We start from the raw sequence: 15,299 nt of genomic DNA on the forward strand, positions 1-15,299 counted from the left end.
GTGTTTTCTTTGTTCCTGTCAAGTAGCTTGAACAGTTTGAGAACAGAAACCAGTCAGAGCAGTGTGATTAGCTTAGCCAATTAGGGTGGATTTGCATATTCACAACAGAGCTATCGAGAAATAATTCTGCAGAGATAATGCAAGCGTGGCAATGCCTGTCTGCCACTCAGTGCATCCTGGCTCCTGTGCTGTGCGGTAATTGAGAAATAAACACGGAGTGAGTCTGAGATTGGGCACCCACAGCCAATCCACGTGCTGGCAATGTGCAGCTTGGGAGGGAAGTGTATTCACAAGGCAGAAGCTTTATGACACCCCTGCATGCTGGAAAAGGTTAATCTACAATCCATTTACATAAAATGCAGCAGCGTCTGTCAAATGAGTTGGTTCTTCAAGACTCTTTCCAGCTACAACTTGTGCTAGCTACCGCTGTGGGGTGACACAAACCTCGTCAGGAGTTTTGGGCGACATGGCTTTTTATGAGATGGCAGATGACCAAGGCCTGAATGCCCTGCTGCTCTGCCCTTGAGCTCAGCGAGGCACACAGCACAAGGGGAGGTGAGCTTTGCGCAGCAGCCCAAAGGGCAGGCCATAAAACTGCGCTTCTCTGTCCCAGTAGGCCTTGCAGCAGCAGGGTGTTGTCCAAGGAGCTGGCAAGAAAGCAAACAGTCCTTCAGGAAACCTTGTAGATAACAGACCAGGTGGATGATCATTGCAGCTTTATTATCTCTGAAAGTGAAAAATCACCTTATATGCTACAGCAACGACAGTCTGTGCTCCATTTCCATGTTTCTCCTGGTACTGCTGCTTGGTGTCTTTACCAGTAATTGTAGGTGAGCATGGCTGTAGCCTGCATCTTCTGAATGCTCTGTTTATTTACTGAGGGACTGACAAGCCACATATGCTGATTTTAGAAAGATACACAGTGTTGCCTGTCCTTAATTCTCCTGACTTTGATGTTGGGGGCTGAACTTGCAGAGTCCAGCTGCAACAGATCAGGTTAGGAGAGGCACAGTAAAGCCTTCACCAAGGTACAGCTACACAGGCTGCATGCTCTTCCAAGACTGCTAAGGATAGACAGCAACACAAAAATTAACTTGGTACTCACTGCTACAAAATCTCAAGGAAAACTTAGCAGAATCCCTCAAATTTGATTATTCCATAAATCATGAGATTATAAACTGGTGCAGTATTTGCCAGAATAAAGATTATGTGCTTGCAGGCTCCATGCCACATAGAGGCATTAGGCACATTTAGTTGGGCAGGAATGACTCCCTCCAGGAAGATAATTTTTTTATAATTGTTCATGATAGAGATTTTTTACCTATTTCTAGAATGCTCACAACTAGTTTATCTAGTCCACTGAATCAAGTAGGATTTTTCTGGTCTTACTTTATGAATATCCACAATTGTCTCTTTCCTTCCTATCCCCTTTGCGGCACTAGCTTTTTATTAGAAAGTTAATAAACTTTGTGTACGTTCTAAAGATAATATTGAAAACTGCAAAATTGTGTTCTGCATTTTATAATTGGTGTGGAAAAAAGGAGGAGATCTAATCCTATTGGGCCTTCTTTGCTCTCTTTTGCTCTCTCTCTCCCTTTTTCCCCTTTGATGGTAAGCAGCAAATTTTAATTAGCTTCATTTCCACAATTCAGTCATGCATATGTAATCTTTGTTCACACTTTTATAAAGTAAAATTAAGTGAAAGAAATTGGGTAATAATAGAAAGCTTGTCTGAGCAGAACAAATGTGAATTATCAAACATAAGGAAAGATGACTGAGACTACAGGGCTTGAAGTTGTGCAAGGTTTGAGGTGATTTTTCTAAAACAGAACTGCATAAATAATGCATAGAAACAGGTGCTGATTATCCTGTTTTGGGCATCTTTTGTTCATTATGTACTTGGGCTGCTGAGGTACAGTGATAACCAGTGAATGTGAGGAGACTGCTTAATAACAGCTTTCTAATGTTTCTCTTTTATCACGAGCTGAAAGTGTCGCATGAGCTTGTCTAGTTAATAAAACTCACTTTGTGAACCCACTGTTCTTAGATTTGGTATTGGAGCAGACTGCTGTACTGGGCCACTCTCTTGATTATAGCTGCAAAAGTTGTTCTGCTGTTTTGCACTGTAATTTAAAGGTTTCCTAATCCATATACACACCCTCTAATTAAATGTTTCCAGGGGTTACCTTGGGAGCCTTCAGTGCTATGGTTTGAAACTAAAACTAAAGAGCGCATTAAATTCATTCTCCCTGGGGTGAGACACAAGAGAGGAAAGTACGTTTTCATCCCCTGCTACTTCTGATTATTAGAAAGTATGAGCATAATTGGGACTACTAACTTCACTCTTTTTGTTATCTGATGTAAGAAGATGGAAATTTAAAGGCAGACAATCAATGTGTCTAAATCTGGAGTTCGATTTATAACTTCTGAGAAGATTCATCAGCAGGAACTAAAAACCAGAACCTTCTGTTGAAGTAAATTGGTCCATGGCCACAGAAGCTGCATAACAGACACCACAGCACAGATGCTGAGGTCTTCATTAAAGGATATGTAAAGTAGTGAGGTGCATTGGTGTCACTGCATAGAGAAGTCTGGTGCCCAGTTAATGTTAAACTTATGAGCAGATATTTTCCCCTCAGTGCTTGTTCATGCACTCAGCCTCACCCCACCAATCTAACAGGTTTAGGAGAAGCACCTTTTTTTTGTCCCTGAGAAGGAGCTCTTATTACAGGAAGTGATTTCAGACTTGGGCTTTTTTTTTCTTTTTTTTTTTTTCCTTTCCCCTAACTCTCCTTTGATACCAGTGACTTGGAACAGGCAAGATTTAAGTTAATGGTTAACAGGGCCACACAGAAACTCTGACTTCCTCCTACTGAGGTCAGGACAGAAGACTGCCTCTGCCCACAGAGGAAGAGACGAGAGCTGAGCAAAGAGCAGTTCACATCACAGAGGGGCTGGGGAGCAGTAGCTTCACGCAATAGAGAAAAGAGGAGGAAAATCCAAAAAGAGCAGGAACTGTTCGCTGTAAAGATTGGTAAGAACCAAGATACTTTCTTTCCCACTTGGATTACTGACTCAACAGTTGTTGCTAACAAAACCCACAGGTGTGGCTAGTTGAGACGATTTCATTGTACCTGACTGCTTGGACTTGTGTATATTTGTGTAGGGAGCAAGGTGAGAAAAGATTGATTTGCTGTGTTATCCAACATCAGAGTGGCTTTTCCTCCCTTTTCCTCCTCCTAGAGGTTGCCGATGGCTAAACAGACATCCTCTTCAGACTGTTCTCATCTCATTGACCACAGCCACATCTCTGAGTTTGAGGTATCTCCTTGGATCAAGATCACTTTGGCCTTGCTCGACATCTGCATCTTTATAGCAGGCATCTTGGGCAACAGCATCACCATCAAGGCTACCAGGATCCTGCAGAAGAAAGGCTACCTGCAGAAGGAGGTCACGGATCACATGGTGAGCCTAGCCTGCTCTGACCTGTTGGTCATCCTACTGGGCATGCCCATGGAGTTCTTCAGTGCCATCTGGAAGCCCTTTGCCACCCCAAATGGCAATGTGGCTTGCAAGCTCTACTATTTCCTCTTCGAAGCCTGCAGTTATGCAACTGTGCTGCATGTGGGCACCCTTAGTTTTGAGAGGTATGTGGCTATCTGCCACCCCTTCAAGTTCAAGGCAGTCTCTGGGCCCCGTAAAGTGAAGATCCTCATTGCTTTTGTCTGGGGGACATCTGTCATTGTGGCTCTGCCCCTCCTCTTTGCCATGGGCACAGAGTATCCACTGGAAATCATTGAGGACTATCAAGGTGCGACTGCCTGTGCCAAGTCAACTGCCAGACACCACCATCCTGAACTAAAGCAAAACATGACAATCTGTACCAGCCTCTCCTCCAAGTGGCCCGTTTTCCAAGCCAGTATCTTCAGTGCTTTTGCAGTGTACATCATAGTGCTGGGGTCTGTTGCCTTCATGTGCCGCAGCATGATGAAAACCCTGATGATCCACAAGAAAGGAACTGTGGCAGTGAAGGGTGAGCCTGGACAACAGGGGCAGTACCTAAGGAAAAGCGAGAGCTCAGAGGGCAAGAGCTCCAGGAGACAGATCATTTTATTCCTGGGTAAGAGACTCCTCACCCCTGCTCTCTTTCCAAAGAAGGGAAGGAAACCCAGGAGCTTCTATCTTAGAAAGTTTTTCCGCATGAGGGATCTATGGCTCGAAGGGGAAAGGAATACTATTGTTTACAGTGATATATTTTAAGAAACCTGATTTCCCAGTGTGTTTTTGACTCTGTTGGTAGAAGAGGTTGGAGGGAACATGGAAAGAAAAATCCATTTACTGTCTAATAGGTACACTGTCTGATTATAATGTATGCCTGTGTGATGCCGAAGCGGTAACAGGGTATTGATGCTTGACCTGTGGGGTAGCAGTAGGCACAGTTGCCAGGATATAAAGCAGCTCTATTTGCATGTCCTCCCATTAAATTACAAATACGTGCATATTTAGTAAGATTCTTGATGAGAGGGAGGACTGCCGTGCAAGTTCTAGAGTTTGTCCCACACTGAAGGCAATTACTTACTAACTCGGGGTGCTCTCAGGAGGGCACTTACTTAGCTGGGGCTCTTGTGGCTGTGTTGCATTTGAACATTAAGAAAGCTGGGCTGGAGAGCTGATTTGGTCTTGCAAATAGCTATTGCCCCCTTTGTTTTTTTTTTCGTGGTTTTATTTGAAGGTCTGTAGCCTTGGAATTATTTGATTCTGATCTCTTTTGCTGCATTTGTCAGACAAAAACTAATCAAGCTGTCATTTCACCAACTTGGAATCTTTCTGGGCTGTGATCCATGCATCCTCTATGTTGATGCTCTTAGAGGCACCCTTAATCATGTCTTGGCTGAATTACGGGTAGTTCTTGTTTTGTTGAGTTGCTCAATAAGATACTGGATATAATAAATGAGCCATCTTGTGTATAAATGCACAGACCCAGAATGTCTATGCTGCTTTTTGGTGCTCTGCTTGATGTTGAGAGGGGGAGTTGAAACTCGTGGGTCTGTCCGCTTCTAGAGCTTTGTGTAGATTAGCTTTTTTGTTAGTGTTTTGTTTCGTTTTTTGATAGGGCTGGTAATTTGAGGATGTGGGGAAAGGATGGAGCTGTGCTGGCACTGAGTGTGGTGAAGGCTTCATATAGGAGATCATGGAATGGCTTGGGTTGGAAGTGATCTTAAAGATCTCCTACTTCCTTCCCCCCTGTCCTGGGTTGATGGATGCCACCCACTAGATCCAACCTGACCTTGAACACCTGCAGGGATGGGGCATCCATAATTTCTTTGGGTAGCCTATTTCAGAGTCTCATTTCACTCTGAGTAAAAAAAAATCCTCCTAATATCTAATTATATCTCCCTTCTTTTAGTTTTAAGCCATTCCCCTTTGTCCTGTCACTGTCTGCCTGGGAGATGTGACGCTTGAGGCTGCACAGAGCTCTTTCTCATGCCTAGGGTTCACTCAGAGAAGCAATCATCTTGTGCTAGGTGTCTGTGAGTCGTGGACAAGAGACCCCACGTCAGAATGATTGAAAGGACTCTCGATATCCTTTCCCCTGGAAAACTGACTGCTGGGGTAGAAGCTTAACAGCTGCAGCTAAATACAGTATGTTGCACAGATGAAAAAGAGATAAGGCTTTGCTCTTTAAGTTAAGTGCTACTGTGGGATCCTTAAATGTCTGTGGGTCTGGCTGCTCTTGTAAATTATCGTCCACAGCTACATCAAAGTCTAAGATCCCAACTCTGTAGAAGTTCTGGCCAGGTTGAGAGGTGAAAGTAAGTCACTGAGGCTTTTCTCCCCCTCCTTGGCTGTTGTCCTTGCTTGGTGACGGTCCAGAGTGGAATGGAGCAGACCGATCGCTGCTTGCAGAACTGTTAAGAAGCTAAATGAAAGCAACCAGCTTGTCCTCTGTCTCGAGGGAATTTGACACCAATATTTGATGCTTTCTCAGCTTTTTGGAACAAGTAGACACTTCTGTGAATTCCCCAAAACTATGTCAGGCATCTTTCAAATGGCTCTTAATATGAGTCTTGCTAATTAACTTCTGTTGGGAAATAAATTAATAAACTGAAGAGGAAGAAACTGTAGCCCGCATCCCTGAGAACAATGCAAAGCAATTTAATTTGGAGATCTCATAAGAGTGATGCTTTAGGGCAGTTTTAACCCAGAATAAATGAACATATAAATTGTTTACAAATCGCTGAATTTAAATATAGTGATTTAGAAGCCCTCTTTGTTTTTCGTTTAACAGATGGGTCAAATTAAAACAAATATTTGCTCATTTACAACATATTTCACTTTTAATGTGAAATGTGAATGACAGCATATAGCAAGATGTCCTTGAACATCTAACAGCAATAAAAACAGTTTAGCATTTTCTAGTTGTTAAAAGTGGTAAGTTCAACAAAACAGAGATTAAACTCATAAATCTCCTTACGATGAGAAAAAGCCAAGCAGAAAAAGACAGGAGATGGAACTGGTACTTTTTTATTGTCATGTTATTGTGTGGCACTTTAGAAAATTCATGAAAATGAATTGGAAATGTTGAAAGCAAAAGACTGCTTGCCCTGGGTAATACTGAGGCTTGCAGGACCAGCTGCAGATGGGCTGATGCAGCTGTAGTGAATGAGGGTGACAAGGGGCCAAGCAAGGGGAGCAGCAAGGTGATGGGCAGGCTGTGCTCACCTGGGGAAGGGCTTGTGAAGCTCAAGTCCTTGGTTAGGCTGGTTGAGGATTTGAAGTGTTTTTCAGCTATGCTCTTGGTAGAGAGGAGGAATTGCACAAGAACTTTGCTTGTTGTAGAGGAAGTACTTCCAGAAGCAGTTCAGCTCAAATTTTGGTAGATTCCCTCCACTGGAGGAATGCAAAACTGTACTGCTGGTTTGGAGAAAATCACTTTTGCTTTTATAAATTAGGCTGTGCAGTGCTATTGTTTCCAGCTTCTTTCTCATTACTGCTCTTGGCAGTAATATATTGTAAATACAACAGACGTGTAAGTCTCTGCATAATATTCCTGCTCCTGAAATTATGCATTTCATGCTTTTGGCTAGACAGGGCACGCTTCCTGCAGGCTGTCTCTGTGATTTTTTTACTCATCTTCTGAGTGAGATGGCAAAACCCCTTTGCCTGCAGTGGGTCAGCCCATCCCTGTGAAGGGAGCAAATCTGACCGGTAGGCACTGGGTGAGTTAAGGCAGCCTGTAAAAGACAGAACCAGCTACAGAAATAATTAGCAGTGTTGGTTCTTAGCTGAAACAATGCAAGTTAAAACTCTTCAAGAGTCACTATCAGGTGGCTGCTTGCTGGGAAGGGGGATGGGATAGGAGAAGCCTCTGGCCCCCTCCAAAGCCCCCCAGCGGGCTTTGCTTTGGCACCAGCTGCTGTGTGCCAGCACTTTCTGCTGGCACTGGTGTCACCTAATTCCTTTCTAACCTGCTCACTAGTACAAAGCCTTCATACAACAGCAGCTTGTCATCAGGCTAGATCTGACTGACCTGGACTCGTACTCTGTGATGAAGCAAGTTTTGACTCAAATGAAAAATGTATTGCTTCTGAAGCTTCTGTGGTATCTCTCTTGCCAGCTTTAGTTTTGTGCTTCTGCTGAAGGCCTAAGTTATATTGTATGAGGCAGCTTCAGGCCTACCATAGTAAATAAACTGAAATAGAAAAGTCCTTTAGTGTTGCTATAGCCACTGCTTTTCTTTTTGTATGCTTCCAGTTTGCTTTTTGGAACAGTGCTCTTCTCTGCTAGCACAGAGAGGGGTCCTGCTACATGAGCTACTAGGTGCTGTGGGTACTTTGCCATTTGCCAGCCAGCAGCTGTGCAGCTGAGCAGTGCTTTTCCTTCTCCTGGCCATGCAGAGAGACATCTGTCCATCTTGAGCTTCTTCTTTCAGAAGAGAGAAGTACTGAAATAATCCAACTGTTTGGTTGCAGTAGATGCAGTCAGCAGAAGCTCAGCTAGAGCTATTTAACTGGAGATCACAGCTGAACCTGCCCAGAAATTAAAACTAGATAAAACTCAGAGTCAGAAATTTAAAAGATCTCTTAGAACATAAGCTGGAGCACAATTTTCCCCTATATTCTAGTTCTGGCAGATTAATGTTTTGCTCAGAAAAAAGGTAGTGTGTGTAGAAATAGCCTTTCTGAAGATCACTATGGAAATGTATTTCACAAGGCACTTGGCAATTGGATTTTCAGGAGGACAAATTACTTCAAATACTCTGCAAAAAATACATGGTTGCCACAGTATAACGTGACAGTGGTGGGACTTCTGGTACAGGAAAATTAGATGCTTCTTCATAGGCTGGAAACTGGCTGCTTTTTTTGTTCTGTTTTGTTTTGTTTTCCTTACTGAGAAAGGTAGAGCTTGGGGATAGAATAAAATTGAAAGAATAACCTAATTGATTAGATTCCAGAAGAGCACAGCTCCAGCCCATGTTCTTTAAGCTCAGCTTCATTGACTCCTCTCGGTTCATTTCTTTAGTCATTCCACTCAGCTGCCTTTCTTCAGAGGCTTTGTTGGAGGGGAGCCTGAAGATAAATACGTTGTAGGCTGTATGTGATTTTCATCTTTGTGTTTTATGTGGTGTCTTCATCCATATACTCCCCTGAGCAGGGTTTCAAAATACATAAGACAAGCAGGAGGCTGCGTGGTCTGAAATGGAGCAGGAATGGAGCAGACAACATGAGGCAAGAGGACCAAAGGACTGGGCTCTGGCCATTCAGCTGAATGAAACACCCACCCTCTTTTGCAAGCAAGATTTTTGCTTTAAGCATTGCTTTCTGGAAAGGAGATCAAAGCAAGGGATTTTCTTAGTGGTGTCCAGGAACATTTGCGTTTCTTTTCTGCAAAAGTATTAACCTGATGTCAACAGCAAAACTCATGGATGCTAACGCATACTGGTAGCATAAAACCAAGCCTCAGCAGTTCAGCAGATGGCAATGGAAAGGCTGCATCGAGGGATAACAGCTTCTTGGGCCAATTCGATACAACCTACTCTGACAAGCTGTGAGATTTCCGTTGATTTAAAGAAAAATACAACAAAACATAAACACAGCCACACAAAAACACACGGCAAATTTCCAGTCAAGATATTTGGATATTTTCTATTTTCCCACACTAATTTAAAAATGAACATAAGCGGAAACAAGCTTAATTTTCCTCCCAGTGTAGAGAAAGCAATTAATGTACTGCTGCTTTTGAGTGGACTCATGTACCAGAAGACTGTGCTTTTGACTTAAATAGACAATCTTCTTCTCCACTTACACTGAAGGATGGCAAAATGCAACAGAAAGAAAAGGGATATAAAAATGGGGACTAATTAAGGCCAGAACCCCCAGGGTATCTAAGACTTTTTGTAGTTTTAATGGAAAAATCAATATGTGATTACAGTTTGCTTCAGAGTACTTAAAAATTGCTTCAATGTGAAGTCTGCAGCTTTAAGAACAACCTAACCTGAAAACGCTGCACTCAGAGAATCAAGTTCATCACTAGCATAATCCACATAATTCTCCATATGTGATATCCTCACAGTCTCTGCATGCAACTGCTGTCTTTGCTTCTGTGAATGAGAAGCCTGTGAGGACAATAGATGCTTTAGTGGTGCTTAGTGAAAATCACAGCCATACTTCTGTCTTTCAGCTGATGACTGCAAGGTAAACGGGTATTTCACCTGGTCTGACAGTGAGCTGTAGATGTTGGAGTCCTGCTTCAGCCCAGCTCGTCCTGCTGCAGCACACACAGCATGAGCATCTTTATGCTTTGCCATCTGTGTTGTCCAGGGGCTAAGTGAACAGCTGAGTTTTCTTAAGTACTTCTGTGCTGCACTTGCCTTTGCCCAAAATCTTTAAAGGTATTAACCTCATTAAAGACAGCTACTTGGCCCTAAACTTATTCATTATTTTCTCCTTACCTCTATTCTGTCTCCTTCATAAACTCTAGATAATACATTTGTGTGTCTTCTCCTCATACTTTGGTTGTTGAGTCTCCTGGCACCCCCTGGTATACGCAGGAGAAGAAAAGTGGATGTGGGGATTTCTGCATTTGGGGAACTGAGTTCTGGTTGTCTTTGCTTCTAAAAAATCAACTCCGGGTTACAGCAACGCCTCTCTAGGACGTTTGCTCACTAAACCTTGGGAACTGCCTTGTCCTCCAAAGAATGAGTAAAAAACCAGGAAGTTTTGTTTCTGTCGAAGTGGAGAAATACAGATGTTGCTCCAGATCTGAAAGATTGTCCTTAGCTAAAAATCAGCACCTGTGCATTGGGAAACCACATCCTACTGATTTTTGTCTACTGCCTTATTCTTTGGTCAATTCTCTCCAGCATTAATTTTCTACTTTCTGTCTCGATATCTCTTCTGGGCCAGACACCGACTCAAGCACAAATTGCTCTCACAACTTCCCAGTTTAGTAAACAGGGCTCATTTGTGGCAAGTTCACAGATGATTTATTGAAGTCTTCACCTGTGAAAATTAAATGCATTATCTATTCCTCTATTGTTTCGTATTCCAATTATATCAAATTTCACTAAACAAAATCTTTTATTTTCCTAGCTGATGTTAAGACCATTATCTTTAAACAATGATTGCTAGCGTCTGAATTTTAATGGAAGAGAGCTTTAATATCTGAGTACTTATTAGCAGTATGAAGCTTTCGATTTTATCCTTAATAAATTCTTGATTTCCTAAAGGCAAAATTTGTGCTAGAAGCTGAGACGAGATGAACTGCCAACCAACAAGTTAAAGATTATTCTTGTCTCTTTCGCTGTTACGTGTGAGTTGCTAAGCCTGTAATTTTAATGGATAGGTAGCAGATTTTTAAATAATAATAATAATAATAAAAGAACACACACACAAAAACCGTTAAGAAGGAATTACCAGGGAAAATAAACAGTTAAGATCTCAGCTGATGGTTGGCACGATATGCAGCATCTTCTTAGCCTTTCCTCAGGGCATTGTAAGCATGTTTGTAGTGCTGGGTGTCAGCCTTACACGTAAGTGAGGAAGCTGTTAGCTTCTGATCCCTGTTGCGGATGCATGAGTAATATCCAGGTCAAACCATTACGGATTAAATGAGTTTGCTTAATCATATAGATACTAACTTACAGTGAAAAGGTGAAACTGAAGAACAGCTCTAGTATTGTTATGAGCTAATTTTCCCTTACTTCTCCTTGTTTCCAAGCAGTTTGTTACATTTAATTCTCTTAAAAGCACTCACCCTGTTTATTTCTGTGATTTTTTTTATTTTTTATTTTTTGAAGAGGAAGATATTTAAATTGAAATTATAGCTTATGGGGTTAGAGTTGAGTGTCTCTCTGAAATCAGCTGTATGCTTAGGAAAACATGCAGAGCAAGAGAGTTCTGTTGGCACTCAGAAAACACTTGACTTGACTTGACCATCTGCAGACAGATGCACATACATAATTATTACCAGGAAACTCAACTATACTCGTGTAAAGAACCCCAGGCACAAAGGTGTAGTAGAGAAGACAGTATTGCTTACCTATCTGTACTAGTCCTCACTCAGCATAAATGACTTTCTGTTCTTGTGTTTTATTTTTCATAGCTAGCTGGGTGCTGCTGAGGGTGATTTTGATTTGGAGGAACATCAGAGGACTGTCCTGGTTGCTCCTTCCTAGAAAAATCTGTGGAGTTCATAGTTTTCCCATGAAGTGTAATATTTGAATTGTGGAACTTACTGTTGTGGAAAAAAAATGTGAAAGAATTGGGCTCCAAAGGGGATGGAATATAACCTTAAGGATAGCGTTGTCAAGATAAGGATGCAGTTTCTACTTTGGAAAGTCCTCATGTTGCTGAGTGCCAAAAACTTGATGTGAATAGCACAGGAAAATCCCTCTATGATTTCTCCTTCTCCCACAGTTGTCTATGTGGAATTATCACAAAGAGATGAGTGCTAGGTCTATCCCACTACATCTGCTCTGAAAGTTTCTGTATATGCCAAAACAGGCTAGTAATTGGGGTTTGCCTTCAGACAGACAGAAGAAATGCACTTTGTAAGATGGTGGAACAAAAATATGTCAATTAAAATGCTCTCCCTGACAGGTCGTTTTTCCTACACCACCTCCCACAGTCATAAACTTAAAAAATATATTTTTACATTCCTGGGTGTTATTTTTTTTTTTTCCTATCTAGAAGGAGACACAAAATGCATTGCTTTTGACAGGCTTCAGTATTTGCTGAATCTTTTCTTCCCATGCCTCACATTCTGTCTTTGCAGTAAAGAAAACTGTTGTGCTCCCTGATTTTGAAAAGAAAACTGAACTTAAATTTATCCCTTAAAGGCATTAAGAATGAAGATGTTCAAGAATGGAATCTCAAGGGAATGCTTGAGGTTAGCTAGAGAATAAAAGCTCTTGGAGCTTTAATGACTTGTGCAACAACGAGGATTTAAACTTTCATGGTAACAAAAGCTTGTGTTCCCTCAGCAGTAATGTATTGGGAGACCCAAACAGTCTTTGCTGTATGTACAACTTTACCACGTCACGTTTTTAGCCAACAGATAAGAACAACTGTGGTATGGTGAAGGACAAAGGCAAAAGAAAGTGTGCTGTTCAAATGGAATTGTTTGCTTTTGCCCTTCAGATAGTGAAATATTGCTAAAAGCCTTTTGACATTCTGTCACAAGCTTATTTGGCAAATCATAAAGATCTGTTGGAAGGAACACAGGTCTACTGTGACTGGACTGGGTTGTGCCAGAGATGTTCAAAAGATGATATTTGAATAATCTTTTTGTCTTGAAAGTCTAAATACCTGAATTCTAATGGTAGCAATGATGGCATCGACTCCTAGATTTGTAAAAGCATCTATTGGTATTTGCAGATATACACATAACTTTGGAAACCCGATTGTTGATTTTAGGGCACTAACTTTGCTACTAAAGTATAAAGGCTTAACGTATATCCTTTTTTAAACTTGAACTTTTGAAAGAATGTGATACATAACAACCACATTTATTTAAGAGAAGAGGGCTACTAGGCTGATAGGAGAATGGGGAGACAAACCTTTAATGAAAACTAAAATGTTTAATATAGCAAAACTATGAACATGTCTGGCTTTGAGTCATATGTAAGCACACTGGGGCAGGGAGTACCGAGAAAGAGGAAAATCTGGTTTGTACCCTGACTTGAAAATCTTGCAGAACTGATCCAGTAATAGCCATATGTGGAGTGACTGGGTGCAATCAATCCAGTCTCATTGTAGGATGAATTTAGCTTAAAGCCTTGCTGTGCATCTTTAGAAATAGCCCAGGGCTCCCCAACTGATTAAAGTTAGACCTTATGTCAGTGAGTTTGCAGTTGCTGTTTTTTCAGTTTTGTAGCCTGGGACCTTCCCTCCAATATGCATGAATGTTCCCCTTCAGCTTAGAGACTAGCTGAAAGTCATAGTATTCCTGATTAACTTCGAATTTATAGAGCTTGAAATCTATGCTGAGTATGGATTTGCTAATTTGTTCTACAAAAGAATAACCAGCAATAGAACAGCTAAAAGAGATGTTTTCTGAAATAGCTATCTGTTCATCTGGTGGGTACAAGGGACTGTCACCCTTCAGTTGGAATCATTTCTGAGCAAAGCCAGGTTAGTCCTCATCTCGGTGTCCCTCTGGAGATGTTTGACTGTGTATTTCATTTCTGTTCCCTGTGTCCTGTACTTGGAGGCAGCCATGGGAGGTGGTGGTTAGAAGTTGATATCTAGAGACAGGAACTTTCCACTGTTGTGATTCCCTTTGCTTTTCCAATTCCTTGCTCATAGGCATGTCTGCTGAATTCTAAGAAGCCTTCTGATAGCAACTTGAAATTCAGATGTCCCTTTTCTATTTGTCTTCTGGTCCAAGAATTAAATGAATTCTTTTCTATTAAAAGAGCATATTGACAGTTTAGGAAACGTACTGCAGTACAAATGCTCTGATATTACAAAATATTACCATGTTCTCTGCATCAATCTAAATGATGGCGTTGGCACAAGAACTAATAGGTCTATAGGGGCCGTGAATGAGTACAGATAGAAATGAGAAAATTTCCAATCACGAGAAGGGCATGTTCAGGGACAACCTTCCAAGTGCAGATAGGGATCAAACTAATTTGGTTTCTGAGGTAGAGATGATTTCTGTAATTGAGATGAACATGCCAGGAGTGGAGGGATGTCCCTGATCCTGAAGCCCCAGCCTCACTGGCTGGAAAGGAGGAGGTTCTATTTATCACTTTTTGCTGTGTATCTCTTCTAGGAGAGTGCTGGATTTGCAAAGAGGGTCCAGCAAACTTACCCAAGGAGAACATTTGTCTTGGCAAATACCTGCTGGTAAAAGAGGACTTTCAGAAATCTTGTCTGGGACCACAGAACTTGCTGCACACGTGGGTCCCTGTCTGTAAATGAAGGATTGATTTCTGGCATTTTAGAGTCTCTGAGTTAAGGGCAAGCTATCACCTGTGTTGTTCTTCCCCTTGCTGCCACAGGCTCACTATGCCAGTCTGCCTTGATACTCTTTTCCACAGTAGACATGGCCATTAGTCGCTGCGTGTCTGATGACTAGCATTCACAAACGTGCCTCTGAGTGCCTTTCTGCAAGAGAGAATTGCTTTAACCTTATCAAATGGAAGTGCAATTTAAAATGACTTAATGTTTATTTACTGACAGGCAAGAATGTCCTCTAAATTGACTGTCAAGGCATGAACACAGTGCGGTAGGACCAAATCATAACCTCTTGTTGGCTTTCAATCACTGTTAAGCTTGGGGAGTGGGGATATTATTTTATCCTCACTGGATGTATGGATAGCAGTATCATTTTGAAGTTTTATACAATGAAGTTATATTTGATATTTGCATAATTCAAATAGATGAAATCCTCAAACAGGCACAGAAGACTTGATTTCATTAACTTGGGATGCAGCCATTCCCATCTCTCATGCAAATGGCAAATACCTTTCGTGTAAGTATACTTTAAAGATTCATTTCTTTCTCTAATCAAGTGGTGAAGTCCTGCCCATGGGAACCAGATTTGATTTATTTTCCCTTCAGACTGAATAGCATGGACCTTATTTGGGTTAACTTCTGCCATGAAATGTCAGGCTAACCCTTCTGCGTGCCAAGAATCAGCCAAATGAGTTCCTGTTCTACGACACACTCAAAATGTACACGGTGCAGTTGTCCTGCAAATGTAGCTGTCAGCTCTGCTAAGCTCAGAGAAGCTCTGCCTATTGTCAGCAAGGATCTATTTTTACTGAAAGCCTGACCCTGAAAGCTGCT

General features: G+C 41.6%; 1 protein-coding gene across 2 annotated transcripts; it reads left to right on the forward strand.

The window, feature by feature from the left end:
• Positions 1-2,865: 2,865 nt before the first annotated feature.
• GPR39 (G protein-coupled receptor 39) lies at positions 2,866-15,032 on the forward strand. 2 transcript variants are annotated; one of them, XM_031554272.1, is made up of 3 exons: positions 2,866-3,034; positions 3,244-4,120; positions 14,908-15,032. In XM_031554272.1, exons 2-3 carry the CDS (start codon positions 3,253-3,255, stop codon positions 15,015-15,017), a joined length of 978 nt encoding a protein of 325 aa, XP_031410132.1. In that variant the 5' UTR covers positions 2,866-3,034; positions 3,244-3,252; the 3' UTR covers positions 15,018-15,032. The 2 variants fall into 2 exon arrangements, with proteins under 2 accessions (XP_031410132.1, XP_031410131.1); XM_031554271.1 differs by having other exon boundaries at positions 2,866-4,120.
• The last annotated feature ends 267 nt before the right edge of the window (positions 15,033-15,299 follow it).

The sequence above is a fragment of the Meleagris gallopavo genome, chromosome 7 (assembly GCF_000146605.3).
Source record: "Meleagris gallopavo isolate NT-WF06-2002-E0010 breed Aviagen turkey brand Nicholas breeding stock chromosome 7, Turkey_5.1, whole genome shotgun sequence".
In the NCBI taxonomy this organism is placed as follows: Eukaryota; Metazoa; Chordata; class Aves; order Galliformes; family Phasianidae; genus Meleagris; species Meleagris gallopavo.

Coding starts and splice junctions, on each gene's coding strand:
- GPR39 (XM_031554271.1), top strand. CDS start 3,253: ATGGCTAAACAGACATCCTCTTCAGACTGTTCTCATCTCATTGACCAC. Junction 4,121..14,907: donor ACAGATCATTTTATTCCTGG/GTAAGAGACTCC, acceptor ATCCTCAAACAG/GCACAGAAGACTTGATTTCA.